This window comes from Xenopus laevis, chromosome 5L (assembly GCF_017654675.1).
Source record: "Xenopus laevis strain J_2021 chromosome 5L, Xenopus_laevis_v10.1, whole genome shotgun sequence".
NCBI lineage: Eukaryota > Metazoa > Chordata > Amphibia > Anura > Pipidae > Xenopus > Xenopus laevis.
The window spans coordinates 29646047-29661813 of record NC_054379.1 but is presented as its reverse complement, the minus strand read 5'-3'; the positions used below and the strand labels follow the sequence as shown (position 1 = coordinate 29661813).

Sequence of the window (15767 nt, the reverse complement as noted above, 5' to 3'; positions counted from 1 at the left end):
AATTAATTTTTAAATTATATTATTTAGATCTGAAGATGAAAAAGAAATAACTGAATACACAGAGTTAAAAGAAATAAAATCAACAAATAATTACACCAAAGGGAAGATTTACATTATAGGAAAATATTGTCAAGCTACACAGGATGGTGAAATATGTAAATTAATTTTATAACAAGTTATTTATTTTTAGTTATGTATAAGGTATAGAGCCCATGAATAATATATTTTACTGCACTAAAATATGTCATAACAAAAACCAGGCCCAATCTTGTCATGTCTACATTTTTTTACTTGAGTTAATTCTTACACTGTCAGTATATGATGACTTAATCCAGGTTATTAAATTGTCTTACATGACTAATATAGAAAAATGTGGAACCTTGCCCTGGCTTTAGCTTCAGAATCTTCTGTAAATACAAAAAACCCCTTTGAAAGAAATGAATTCATAAGCCATAACTACAGACTATACTGTATCTATTTGATCCTCATAGGAAAATGTGATTGATCAAATACAATATATAATATTGGGAATTGATGCATAAGACCTCCAAAAGAAGTATCAAACCCCATAGTAGGTTGTTACATAGTAATCTGGGTTAAAAAAAAGACCCTCAGTGCACATATAATAATACACATACCCATCAATACTCCCACAACAAAAATATATACACACCTATACTAAACTGTAAATCTTATGCTTGTCCAATAAGTCGCTAAAGTCACTCTTAAAAGCATTCATGGCATCTGCCATTACAACATAACCTGGCAAGGTATTCCACAACCATACTGCCCTAACCGTGAAGAACCATTTTCACTAGTTCAAATGAAAGCTCGATTCCTCAAGTCTAAAGGGGTTGCCTCTGATTCTTTGAGCTCTCCCTCTATCTGTATACAATGTCCTCATCATGTATAATGTATTTATAAAGAATAATCATGCCCCTTCGCCAGCGCCTTTTTTCCAGTGAAAATAAACCAAGCCTTAACAGTCTTTCCTCATAGTTCAATTGCTACGTTCCTTTTACCAGTTTAGTTTGCAATTAAACAACCTTCAAAAAATAATCTGGTCTGAGGTACCAAATCCCACAGTAGGCTGCTGTGTTATTAATTTTCTTTCATGTGGACTTATTTTATGTCTTTTCCCATCGCATTGAAGGTGAGGGGGTTTGACCAAAAGTAATGTGGTCAGTGATCTGGTAGTTTGTTTAGTGGCTAAAAAGTTTTGGTCAAAAACAAACAAAAACAGAGTAACACACACACTCCCTAGGCATAACATGCACTTGCTTTTGAACAAAGAGTTTGATTATCAATTTAAGAAATTCTTAATTTATGCTGAAAGGCATGCTTTACCACCTCTATGTTCACTACCACCTCTTCCAAAAAGGTCAGATGCTAGCAATGGTTACAAACCAGCCTCTGCTAGTAGCTGATTAATTACTAGGATCTCTAGTTGTGATCTAGTCTGTTGATACCTGAGCTGCTGTGTACCCAGAGTTCCTGTCTTTGGGTTTACACTTTTTTCTAGAGTTTGGCTTCCCTGGATTCAACTTCTGACTGGTTTCTTAAAATAAAAATGTGCCTAATACAAGAAAACACAAATCTAAGCAACTTTCCAATATACATTTATTTAAAAAACTTTCAGTGCTTTTAAAGCATTTGCTTAACTTTTTAAACAATGTTGCAAAAGTCTTAGTTCCCCAGCAAAGACAGATGTGTTAATCAGCTGGCTAGTCTTACATTGTATCAACAGTCCGAGCCACAAGGACAGAGAATAGAACGGGACAGACAAACACTGCTTTCAATAGCAATACATTTACAAATAACTTAAAGTTCATTAGAATTATGTATTCTTTTATTTAAACCGTGCGGTTTGCTATATATAGGGGAAACAACCCAGAGGATTAGAGATCGTATCTCTAAACACAAATCCACTATTCGCACAGGACAAACTTCTCTACCTGTACCGGCACATTTTCGATCCGCAGGACATGCAATTAGTCAATTAAAATTTCAAATAATTGATTCTGTTCCAGTTCAGAGGAGAGGGGGCAATAGACTGCTAGCATTACAAAAATTAGAAATGCAGTGGATCCATAGGTTGGACACAGTGTGGCCGAGGGGCCTGAATAAAGACTATACCCCATCTATGTTTATTTATCAGTAGGTAGGCAGACTTTTTACCAGTGCTGGTTTTTTGAAATATCTACTATGTGTATACATATGTATTCTAACGAACAATTTTTGTCTTTTTAAGGTCCTTGAATGAACCTTCTGAGTGCGGGTACCATCATCTGCATAACCCAAGATTATTGGGGAGAAAAATGGACTGAGTATGCAGTTAAAGTACCGTGATTGCGCCTCAGTTTATTCATTCATATTCTCCCTGATTGGGAATTACAAATTAATTTTTATACATATATGCACTTTAAGGTGATAATATTTTCATATGTAACTTTTTTACACTTGTGTCATAATGTTCATACTATTTTTTGTTTTTGCTATTTATGGACTTTTTATGGATATTTTATTATATGGGTGCACAAAAAATTTCCAATCAAACATAATGGTCTGTGATTATTGCACTAATTATGTATGCAGGGTTTGAATTTTAACCTATCTCTGAGGATTCACTAAATTATTCACATGTGTCACTCCATTATTCAAATTTATCAATTAATTATGTATATTAGCATTGAATCTTAACCAATCCGTGAAGGATCACTACCATTGTTTCTCCACTCCTCCCTCTTTTTCTTTGGTATTTAACACAGTACTTTGAATGTAAGTTTAGGCTTGATAAAGGGCCCTGCGTGGCCCGAAACGTTGCCAAACTTTATGTCTGCCGTGAGCCAATAAAAACACTTTTCTTCACAAGACAAGTTTGATCGGTGTGCTACAGTTTTCTTTGGATGTTCGAGTTATTTGGACCTTGAGCAGGAGGTCCTGTGGACTGTTTAGCACCCGGCACCCGAGAGGGTAATTACGTTCAGGTGAGCACTCTAATTCTGTGTGGAATTGCTTTTCCTGCCAAGAGAAGCTCCCTGTACTACTTAACATGATGTCTCAACTAGGCTCATATTCTCAAGATGCTACAACATTTGCTTACACAGAAGCAGATGCAATTAGGATTTTAGGTGAGGAACAGAGCAACCACTCCTTCCTGACTGAACCTACTGGTGATAACCTCACACGTGAACTGGAAAAGGAGAAAAGACGTCTGACAGGTTTGGAACTGCATTCCATTACGCTGAAAGAATATTACAAACTTAGACGCATCCCACGTGGCCTAAGGGTTAATTTAAGACCCACTATATTCAACGACAATACTGACTTTGCTAAACGCTATGAACAAATAGTGAATAAATGTTCGTTTGACATATTACTTTTGAACATTGAATATTTACAGAATGCTATTCCTGAAGTGATGTCCCGCATTAAGGCAATAGAGCTGCAATTGAAAAATGCTTTGCGATCTGATGAATACAAGGAAATGCTTACCAGAACTGATGAGGCCATCGCTAAACATCGGAGATTGGTGGAGGAGCGAAAGAGAACCAAATTCCACAGAGATGCCGAAGATTACAGAACCGGCAATATATATCAATGGAACGCAGCGTCAACTGGTGGAACGCAGCGCAATAGACGTCGGGACGCACCACGTGATCACATGGATCACATACAACGGAAGCAACAGCAAGGAAAGAAGCAGCAGCGCTGGAAGACTCCAGATGAACGTACTCCAGATACGGCCACAGAGAGTTCCTCTTCTTCTTGTTTTTTAGATTACAGCCCCCCAAGACACGTCGAGGGCAAAAAAGGCGCAGGGGGCACGAAACATCAGAAAACGTTTGCAACAGAGACGCGACAACAACCACCCAGGACAGTGAGGAACTCACAGAAACGTTAGTATACAATATATCTGACAAATTATTAACATCTGAACAATTGACTTTATTGCAAAAGGGCTTATCTTTTAGTCCCACTAGTAAATGTGACACTTTTGAATTGGATGTCGATCTACAGAGATTTTTTCGTAATTTGCGTCTTAAACGCCATTTCTCTAAAATCCCACCCCCTAGTGAAGTTGTATATAGTAATGTGGGGGCAGGTCATTCGCAACTATCCCTTAAACGGGTGGGTCTCCGGAACAAAAGTATGTTTGTGCCTCCCATGACAGATAATGTAGTGGAGGCTTACATTAAATTGGTACAAACGGATGTGGATGTTTTAAAACAAAAAATTAAGCGAAGACCATTGATGGGACAGAGGTCCAATTTAACGTACAAGGAGGGGCGATGTTTACAAGATCTTATTAATAATGACAATTTAATCATAAAACCAGCTGACAAGGGGGGTGCCCTGGTGGTAATGAATAAACAAAAATATATGGATGAAATTTATCTACAATTGGCAGATGGTAATGTGTACAAGAAAGTCGATTCGGATCCACTAGCATCCATACAACAGTGCATTGCAAATTGTGTGCTTGATGCAATGGAGGCTGGCATTGTGGATGACGATCTAAAAAAATTCCTGATTAAAGACAATCCTATTACGCCAATATTGTACACATTACCTAAAATTCACAAAAACTTGGAGAATCCACCAGGTCGCCCCATTGTCGCTGGTACTGATTCAGTCTTATCACCATTGGCTGTATTTCTAGATAAGATATTACAGCCTCTAGTGCAGAATACTAATTCTTTTGTGAAAGATACCACACATCTACTGAATATATTGGATCGGACCACATTAACCAACAATAATGTTCTATTAGTCAGTCTTGATGTGTCAAGCCTTTACACATCTATAAATCATGACACAGGAATATCAGCTGTGACTCATTTTTTAAATACCACTGAATATACTGAGGAACAAAAGTCTTTTTTAGTGGATTTATTGCAAATAGTGTTGCATCAAAATTATTTTCTATTTGGGGACAATTTCTACATACAACAGAGGGGTACCGCTATGGGTAGCAACGTAGCTCCCTCTTATGCAAATCTGTATATGGCCCACATTGAGGAGGAGGTAATATATAAAAATTCCCTATTTAGATCTCATTGTACGTTGTATCTGCGGTACATTGATGATCTTTTGCTGATCTGGGATGGTGACTTAGAGAGCCTAAATGCCTTTCATCATTTTCTTAATGGTATAGAAGAGACTTTAAAATTTACAATGGATTTTAATCCAACTTCCATCAATTTTTTGGATGTAAAAGTGGTCAAGGATGGAAACATACTTAAAACTGAACTATATAGGAAGGTGACTGATAAAAACAATTTATTGCATTTTGCCAGTTTCCATCCTGATGCTTTAAAAAATTCTCTTCCTTACTCGCAATTTATGAGGGTGAAGCGAATTGTAAGTGATTCAAAGGACTGTGACTTTTATTTAAAAGAAATGGTGGATCGGTTTGGTGCTAGAGGCTACTCTAAACAGATTTTAAAGAACAATTTAGAGAAGGTGCACCAGCAAACCAGACAGGAATTGTTAATTGCCAATGTGCCAAAGCATAAGGATAATAACAGGATAGCCTTTGTAAGCCGGTATAATACGGCAAGTAAACAAATTGGGAACATCATACGTAAACATTGGCATCTGTTACAATCCTGTCTGACAGAAGTCCCAAGTTTTCAATTACCACCAATGTTGGCCTACAAAAGGGCAAGGAATTTGAAAGATCGTTTAGTCAAAGCTGATGTTGGCAGCCTAAAATCGCAGAAATGCTTATTTTTACAAAGGCCTAAATTTGGAACTTTTCCTTGTCTACATTGCTGTCAATGCAATTCAATAATTAAAGGAAATACTTTCAATCATCCCCATTCTGGTAAGCAGTATAAAATTAAACAGTACTACACATGTGAATCTACATATGTTGTTTATTTATTGAAATGCCCGTGCGGTTTGCTATATATAGGGGAAACAACCCAGAGGATTAGAGATCGTATCTCTAAACACAAATCCACTATTCGCACAGGACAAACTTCTCTACCTGTACCGGCACATTTTCGATCCGCAGGACATGCAATTAGTCAATTAAAATTTCAAATAATTGATTCTGTTCCAGTTCAGAGGAGAGGGGGCAATAGACTGCTAGCATTACAAAAATTAGAAATGCAGTGGATCCATAGGTTGGACACAGTGTGGCCGAGGGGCCTGAATAAAGACTATACCCCATCTATGTTTATTTATCAGTAGGTAGGCAGACTTTTTACCAGTGCTGGTTTTTTGAAATATCTACTATGTGTATACATATGTATTCTAACGAACAATTTTTGTCTTTTTAAGGTCCTTGAATGAACCTTCTGAGTGCGGGTACCATCATCTGCATAACCCAAGATTATTGGGGAGAAAAATGGACTGAGTATGCAGTTAAAGTACCGTGATTGCGCCTCAGTTTATTCATTCATATTCTCCCTGATTGGGAATTACAAATTAATTTTTATACATATATGCACTTTAAGGTGATAATATTTTCATATGTAACTTTTTTACACTTGTGTCATAATGTTCATACTATTTTTTTGTTTTTGCTATTTATGGACTTTTTATGGATATTTTATTATATGGGTGCACAAAAAATTTCCAATCAAACATAATGGTCTGTGATTATTGCACTAATTATGTATGCAGGGTTTGAATTTTAACCTATCTCTGAGGATTCACTAAATTATTCACATGTGTCACTCCATTATTCAAATTTATCAATTAATTATGTATATTAGCATTGAATCTTAACCAATCCGTGAAGGATCACTACCATTGTTTCTCCACTCCTCCCTCTTTTTCTTTGGTATTTAACACAGTACTTTGAATGTAAGTTTAGGCTTGATAAAGGGCCCTGCGTGGCCCGAAACGTTGCCAAACTTTATGTCTGCCGTGAGCCAATAAAAACACTTTTCTTCACAAGACAAGTTTGATCGGTGTGCTACAGTTTTCTTTGGATGTTCGAGTTATTTGGACCTTGAGCAGGAGGTCCTGTGGACTGTTTAGCACCCAGCACCCGAGAGGGTAATTACGTTCAGGTGAGCACTCTAATTCTGTGTGGAGTTATTTTTTGGATAGACATTACTTTTAATGCATTTTCTCTTTAACATCTGCCTAGACCCATGGCATGTTTACCAAATTCTGCCTGAACTCCCACATATATCCCTTTAATGCTGGTCTTTTGCCTTTAAAATGGGTGGAGTTTTTAAGAGCCGCAAGTGGTGGAAGACTAAGCCTGTGGGACCAGTGTTTGGTCTTGGATGTCTCTCTTCCATAAAAGTTAATGGTGGGGGAGCCCTTTGAGACCAGTCCATTGGTCAGGAGATATCCCAAGAAATGTTACTATGCAGGGAGATGCCAGCTTATGAAAAATGACCAGAAATAGTTAGGACCACCATACAGGTTAACTTGATGTGGTATGGTGGCTTGTCTATTTTATGATCATACCTTTGTAACTAAAAACCCCTGTTTTTGAAAGTAAACACACTTGCATAGATACTAAATTACTAGTGAAACAAGGGACCAGGAAATGTGCATTAATCAAACCCCTCTCTTTTGTCTGCTGGTAGCTGCCCTGACTACTAGCCTGTTATTGGACTCTTGTCTGCTGCCTTCCCTGTGTATTGGACTATTATCCATCATACAGTATATAAGCCAGCACATCAGTCTACAACCAGATGGCTAAAAACTGGTCTGACAAATTGTGAGTGACTGTTTTATTTCTTGAAAGCTTGTTTATTTAGGAAAATAACTCAATCTGAATAGTTGTGTTCATGTTTGGCCAAGACAAAAACTTGCACGCCAGCTAGGTTCACAGTGTTAGAATCATTTTCAGGCTGAAATTCTTGAATGTTTTAATAAACTGGGAAAATTATTAAAGTTGTCATAGAATATTGACTTCTATAGAACCTAGCCAGTTTCAGAAAATACTTGTGCAAGTATTTGCATTCTCGATTTTTCTCAAACTGACCTCAATTTCTGATAAATAACCCCCTTAGAGTAAAATAGTTGTAGGAAAGGGTTAATTGATATAAAGCGAATTATATCAATTATAAAAATAGTATATTATACGAATCCCAACAATTGATGGTATAGGTGAGACATATTTTAAAACCTAAATAAAATATATATTTTTTTATCTTTGTTGCAGAAAGCCTCTCACGCCACACTCACATAGGAATACAAACAAAAGAAAGGAAAAACATTCTTGTCTTCTTAAAAGTAAAAATGTTTAAAAACTTGTGTAGTTCAATCCAGAACCTGATCTGGGGTTAAAAAAAATGTTACCACTTTGAAGACTTATGGACCACAAACCCATCTTTGTTTTGCATAAATGCAAAGGAAGCAGCGGATATGAACTACATTAAGCATTGCCCATGCAGCTATGTGTCTCTAAACATTTTCAACGGGAGGTTATTTACTATTTATTAATAAACCTACTAAATCAAAGTTTTTTGGGCATAAACTCAAATTTTTGTTGAAAATGTAAACTCACATTTTTCTAGATTTATTACAACCCAAAGTCAGAATCTGAAAATCCGCCATCTCAAACCTGCCGAGGTCATGTAGAAGTCAATGGCACATGCTCTTTTTACAATCTGAAGACATCGTGATCTGCACTAGGTTTCTGAAAAATTTGGGATGGGATAACCTGAAAAAATTGAGCGATTCTGTATTTGAATTTTCAAGTCTTTTTTCGATCCGACTTTTTCAAGTTATATTATTGATAAATAAGATAAAATTATGGATGGGAGTTTGGTTTAGCTTGGTTAAATAAAAATATTAGATGAATTTGAGTTTTAGTAAATAATCCCCTAAATCTATGTTTTACATTGCTACATTGTTTACAATTCAGAGTGCTTTCTATATTCTATTTAATTTCAAATGAATTAATTAAAAAAAATTACCAATTCAGTGTGGCTGGAATACTAGTTTCATTTTGCATGCATAAACTTGCCCAAAACATGCTTAAACTTGCCCAAGGTTGAAGAATAACCCAGATCTCTGGGTTTCGGGTTTCTGCAATAGTGGGAGCATACACTTCCCAAAAATGCCAGCATGTAAAAATTGAAAGAAGCTGGGTGCAGTGCCAGAATGAGTAGACAGTAGAGAATAGGCCTGCATTCTAGAACTTAAAAGAAAAATAATGGTGCTTTATTGATATATATATGTGCAATATCTTACACAACAATGCGATAAACACAAAGAACAACAGGTATTCATAAGATGATGATAAATTGTGATGTCAGCAGTGCATTTCTATTTACATACTTACCAGACGCCAAATGAACATGTGCATACATATATTGAATTAATTTGCATATAGATTAGGCAATTATAATTTTACTAGAGAAGACACATCAAAATGTCCTGTTATCCGTCAGTTTTTAACATTGATTTAGTTGGCATTGCTGTTTAAAGTGCAAAAATGCCCTCAATTGTGCTAAAAAGTTGATAGCTATAAATGAAGCAGTCTTGTGTAATTAGATTTTCCATTATTCACCTGACAATAGCACAACAAAAGCTACATTACATAAAACTGCATTATTTTCTTCTGGCATTTAAGTTAATTTTGTTTCTGATGATATCAAATTGTACTGTCTTGTGCTAAACCCCCCCCCCCCAGGCTTCTTACTAATAGTTCAGAGTTAGACAGAAAAATATTAAAATACAGTAGTGCAAATGATCTTTTCTTTAGCCTAAAAAAAATTTGACCATCGAATGGGTCAAATTTGATCGAATCGAATGATTTGAAGTAAAAATTGTTCGACCATTCGATAGTCGAAGTACTGTCTCTTTAAAAAATACTTTGACTTCATACTTCGCCACTTTAAACCTACCGAGCTGCAATGTTAGCCTATGGGGACCTTCCCCAGCACTTTTCTAAGCTTTTTCTGATCGAATAAAAATCCTTCGATTGATCACTTAAAAACGCTCGAATCGTTAGATTCGAACGACTTTATCGTTTGATTGACCGATTTTTATTTGATCGTTAGATCGAAGCATTTGCGCTAAATCCTTCGAATTTGATATTCGAATTGGAAGGATTTTACTTCGAGGGTCGAATTCAAGGGCTTGTTAACCATCGAAATTCGACCCTTGATAAATCTGCCCCTTAATGTATGGTTGAAGAAGACAATATGCACTGCAGTTCCTTAGGCTTACAGTATTACAGAAGGGACACGTGTGTGGGCTTTGCTTGGGGTGGCAAAAATATTTTCTATTCTTTTATAGACAATTTGCCCCATTTGGTAAAACGCACAGAATTCTGCCAACAACCTCCCACTGGATTAAATGTGAAAGCCTAAAAGTTCCAACAATTAAACATTAATCAAATGACTCTTGCCAAGCTCTTTTCAGTAAACTCGTGCAGAGTTGCCTGAGTATGAAAGCTTGGGCAATCACAAATGCCCCTCTGTTTCAAAGATATAATAGAAAATAGGTCCCTGTCCTGTAGAGCTTACAATCTAAGTGGGAGGGTAACTTACAGAAACAAACAGGAGGATATTAAGTGCTGCAGGTTCCAGTGGTTGACATTGCAATATAGGAGTCAGTTCAAAATTCAGGCGTTATGGGAGTGCTCCAAGATGTCGTTTTTGAGTTTAGTTCTGAAGAGACTGAGGCATTCCAAATATAAGGAGCAGCAAGACAGAAAGGGTTAGGGCAGAAAGCAGAGCTGTAGTGAGGTGCAGAAGAATGAAGGTCTTTAAAAGGTGATATGGAAGACTTTGCAAGTTACTTACATGGGAAGCCATGATAAGGATTTCAGTAAGGGAGGGGCCTGTACTCGCTTGAATGAGATGACAAGAATTCTGGCAGCAGTACTTAATACAGACTATAGTGGGGAGAGATGGGGGTTTAGGTAGGCCATTTAATAAAGTTCTGTGTAGTCTAGTCAGGATAGGATGATAGCATGCATGATACGTTTTGACAGTGGGGTTAAAACGGATGTTCCTTTCCTTATTGAAATCATGTGTGCAAGGAATTATGGGGTTTGGAGGATGCAGGCTGAGGACAGCTGGCTGTTGATACAAAGTAACAGTAGTCAGCCAGTTCAGCAAAGTAGTCAGAGAGATCAGGAGGAGAGCAGGGGCTAAGCTTAGGGAACTGTCAGAAACCATAAAAAAAATCATGAAAAGTCTACTTATTTTTTAAATGATGTATACTGCAAAGTTGCTTGAAATTATGTTTACTTTTCAAAAAGCTTAAGTTATGTTTTAGTGGAGTTCCCCTTCAAGGGGGAATGTAATCTCAATCTCAAGCGATGTTTAAAATTGCATTTTTGAGAATGTTTAGCGCTGCTCACAGTGTAAAATCATTCGCTGGCAAATATTACATTGCTAAGCAAAGGTTAGTGTTAACACCTGCTCTGGAGTTTCATTACATATTTAGTCTCAAAATACTCTTTGCAATTCCAAAATTTTATTAAATACACTGGAAATGTTCACAAAAGCCATTTGGTCTAAAACTTTGTGAGGAAGTCGTTTAGGTCTGTAATCGGTCAAAAAGTATGCAAACAATGGTCTTTGCAAACGTTTTTTGAGCTAACTAAACATATTTTATTCCCCATTAGAGATTTTAGTCTCTGTTTCAACTCTTAATTTAGAAATCATCAGCATGCAGAGGATATTTAAAACCAAATGAGTGGGTGAGATCTCCCAAAAACAGAGTGTAAAGGAAGAATAACAACGGACCAAGTACAGAGTGATGCTACACCCCTACATTAGGTGGAACTGGATATACGGTTTTGTTATAATAAAATATAGTAAATGATTGATTAGAAAAGTAAGAAGAGAGCCAAGATGCAGTCTGATTATGGATACTGATTAGTGGTTAACCATTTCAAAATCAGATGATAGGTCAAGTAGCATTACGAGTTCATTTAAGCCAATAATTAAAATTTCACACTTTAATAAATCTTCCTTTAAAGGTATGTGATCACAATTAACAGAAAAAAACAGATCCCAACCATTCTGCATAACAGATACCATACCTGTACTAATATTGCCTTGTATAAATCAAAGATTATCAAGTAAGATATATAAGTAAAGGGGAAACAATTGCTATTGTTCTCCATCTCTCCTCTTGGTTCCTTCTCTTCCCTCTGGCTTTTGTTCTGCTGGAGATGGGGGGGTGCTATGTTGAGACAGGGAGTGGTGCTTGGCCAATGCACGTTGACAGTCCCAATATGGCTGACTTGTCATGTCACCTGTGACCTCAACAGGTGAGCCAGTCTGAGGACGTTATGAAAGAACAGTTAAAAATGAGGCAGTGTTCAAAAATCATGCTTTTGAATGTAAGGAGGTAAAGCCTGGAGAGAGAGGGTGCCACTCCTGAAATATTGGAAACTGGAGAGGAGATAGATTGAAATACAGAGAGAGAAAGATAGAGCAGCAGTCAAATAAAGAGATTGTATTATTGTTAGCAAAAGGGACAGCAAAAAAAAAAGGACATTTAAAGACAGATAGTATAATAGTAAAGTAAAGAAAACTACATGAGTTTGTTAAAACATCCATTGAATAAAATTGTCGTTTAACTGAATGGAGAAATATATGATTCTGTGCCAAAAGAGGCAAGGAAAGTGACTGTTAAAATTCAAACTCAATCTAAAGGAGATATAGGGGGTTATTTAATAAAACCCGAATGCAAAAATCCTGAAAAATTTGTGATTTTTTTTTATAAAATCAGACTTTTAAAAAAATCACACATTTTTCAGTCAGAATCAGAAAATCTGGCATCTCAGAACTGTCAAGGTTTCATATAAGTCAATGGGAGAAGTCCCACTGATTTTTTGACGTGCGCTGGGTTTCGTGCAATACCCCAAAGTTTTCGGGCAAAAAGCATAAGAAATCTGAGTTTTCGGGTGAAAAATCAAAAAAAAAATAGTGAAAATTAGATTTTTTTTCCTGCAAAGGAAATTTTTGGGAAAATGTAATAATAAATAAGTGTGAAAAAGCCCGAGCAGATTTGATCAGAATTTGTAGCAGAAAATGTTGAGATAAAATCAGACTTTGTTAAATAACTCCCTTAATGTCACATAATTTCCTTCATAAGGCTACTCAGAAATTGGGTTTATGAGGACTAGAATTAACTTAAGGAATAACCAAAGGAATTCATTTATTTTCTGGCCTGGGCAACAACTTGGCATAATAAGAATTCCGGGATTCATTTAACATAAAAATCAAGATTTGAAGGCAGAGACTTAACTGCATAAGCTGGAGTATTTATTTAAATGTTGCAGTGTTGATTTAGTTATTGTTGAATTTACCTCTTCATTTTGTAACTGACATTCATTTTCTATGGAAATATTTGTTTGACTCCATTGTTCAGAATATAAGTGAAAGAGCCGTGTTTCATCTAAGAAAATAAATTATTCAGAGGACATTGCCTGGTCTGCTAATACCTATACACCTTTTGGCACATATATATATATATATATATATATATATATATATATATATATATATATATATATATATATATATATATATATACAGACTTTATTCTAATCAGGGCCACTCCTGCCTTGAGGCAAGATGAGAACTGTGCCAGCGAGCGGCCAGTTACAAGGCAGCGAATGGCCAGTTACACGGGGTGGCAAAAAGCCATTTTAAGAGCCGAATTTCCGGGTTAAAACCTGGAAATGTGAGTCTGCTAATGCAGAGAGCGCTATTGCGCTCAATGCACTAGCGGTGCTGCCCCCCTTTGACTCCTTCCATTGCTGCGAGGAGGGTGGCATCTGTGCCAACGGCTTCAGAATCGCCGCTGATTCTAATCTGATCTTTAGAAATTTGTTTTTATCATACTTTCATATTATCATTCTGAGGTTAGTTTTTCTTACTTTCACTATTTTTCAAAATCTTTCTTTCAGAAACTGTCCTGTTAACATTTCAGTCTAGATTTTAAAGCATTATCAGGGTGCATGGGTCAGTGGAGAGTAACCGGATAAACTATAGAACAAGCAGAATAGATCTAGAATACAGAATGTATTATTACATTAAAATAATGATACAATTATAAAAAAAAAGAAGCTCCCATTAATTAAACAATGGTCTAACATTTTCAACTTTTGGCTAAAACTCTTTTTACTGAATTTCTCTGTGAACATTTGATACTGCATTCATGTAATATAAATTATCAAGAATTAAAGGTTTAACTTTAATTAAATTAATTAAAACAAAATGTTAAAAGATTTTTTATTGAATGGCAGCCACACAAAAGCTATAAATTCATTTACAGCTAAGTACTTCTGAACAGAATTAGAGGATCTTTTATGGCATTTTTGAGTACCTTTGATCTTTATTGCATTTAATTATTCTTTAAAAAAAACACATTGAAGGTGAATGTTAGAAAAACAAAGATTATTACTGTAAATACTTGTAAACCTTACACACTGCAGTGATCAAATGATTTAACCTTAAAACCCCTAACACCACCAAAGGAAAAAAATATGAAATTAAATATTTATTAAACATGAAACCTGTGTCCCAGGTGGTGAGGAGAATCCTTGTGGTTTGATGAAAGGTTTGATCTTTTTTTTCCTCCAACATGTGAAAGCTGATTTAAATGAGTACGTGAAAGCAGAGGAAGTTTTGGTTGAATTTTGAACAAAGATGACAGAAGAAGGTTTCAGTTTTCAGAGAGCAGACAGATTAAATGAACAAAGCATGAGCAAAGCTCTTAGGTTTCAAAAAGGTAACCTTCGTAAAAGTGATTCACACTCTGATAAAGCTGACTATGGCTGGTTACAAAAGGTATGTCATATTTATCTTAGTTTACAATACATGATTTATTCCATGGTTAATAAACTGATAAAAGGCTCCTCTGGTACAAATTGCAGCTTATTAAGCAGCGTCCGTATGGTTAGCGCAAATCAAATCTGTAGGATTGAGAAAACAAAATATCTTGGGATTTAGTGATGACAAATCATAGGAATCAAAACTGGGTTCCTCCTGTTATTCGAGAATCCGGTGAGGGTGGCTGCCATATGTTCATCACTACAAAGGACTAAAAATGACAGCACAAAAGAAAGAATTACTTTAACCTTTCCAGTATGTTAAATTCTCTAATAAAAATATTTGTATCACAGAAATACATAACATGACAGAGCGAAACAGCTATTTCTGCAAATTATGTGAAGGATGACTCCTTGTTAAGATAATAACTTGGTTTTGCATTTATAACAAATCTTTCCACAATTTGAATGTTGAGTTATCTAAAGTAGGTAAAGCCTGAATAATTAATGACTCAGGCCATTTAACAGCGATGTCTGGGTTTAGTTAAGGTCTTTGGCTTGTGCTGACAATATTTCTCCCTACTTCAGATGCATTCATTTTTTCCATATTTTGTAAACAATGTTTTTTTCTAAATATTTCAACTATAAGTAGAAAGAATAGACAAATAAGAATGAAATATAAAATTGTCATATTTGTCATGTTAAAAAAGTTTTATTGGAAAGCAGGCAATGTGTAGCAGTTTTGCAGTGGTGGATATACAAAGACCATAGTCAGGTTCAATGACAATGCCAGTTCCCTGTGAACTTGGATGTTATAGGAACTAGAAATAAAATAGCATGTATGTGCTATGGGGTAGGCATTAACCTTGCTTATAAAGTGATTTGTATCACAGAAAACAACATTAATAAGCACAGCCCCACCAAGAGGATTTTTTTAAATTTTTACTTAAACTTTAAGAAACAAAATATACTACAATTGTTTGTTTTTAATTTTAACCTAGAGAGAAAAACAACAAAAAATGAATGTTTTATTTAAACACAT

General features: G+C 35.8%; 1 protein-coding gene across 1 annotated transcript; it reads left to right on the top strand.

Annotated features, from left to right (window-relative positions):
- Nucleotides 1–3915: 3915 nt before the first annotated feature.
- Nucleotides 3916–6786, top strand: LOC121393620. Its single transcript, XM_041562635.1, has 2 exons — nt 3916–4253; nt 4292–6786. The coding sequence occupies exon 2, from the start codon at nt 4366–4368 to the stop codon at nt 6199–6201; it is 1836 nt and encodes a 611-aa protein (XP_041418569.1). The 5' UTR covers nt 3916–4253; nt 4292–4365; the 3' UTR covers nt 6202–6786.
- Nucleotides 6787–15767: the final 8981 nt, after the last annotated feature.

Coding starts and splice junctions, on each gene's coding strand:
- LOC121393620 (XM_041562635.1), top strand. CDS start 4,366: ATGAATAAACAAAAATATATGGATGAAATTTATCTACAATTGGCAGAT.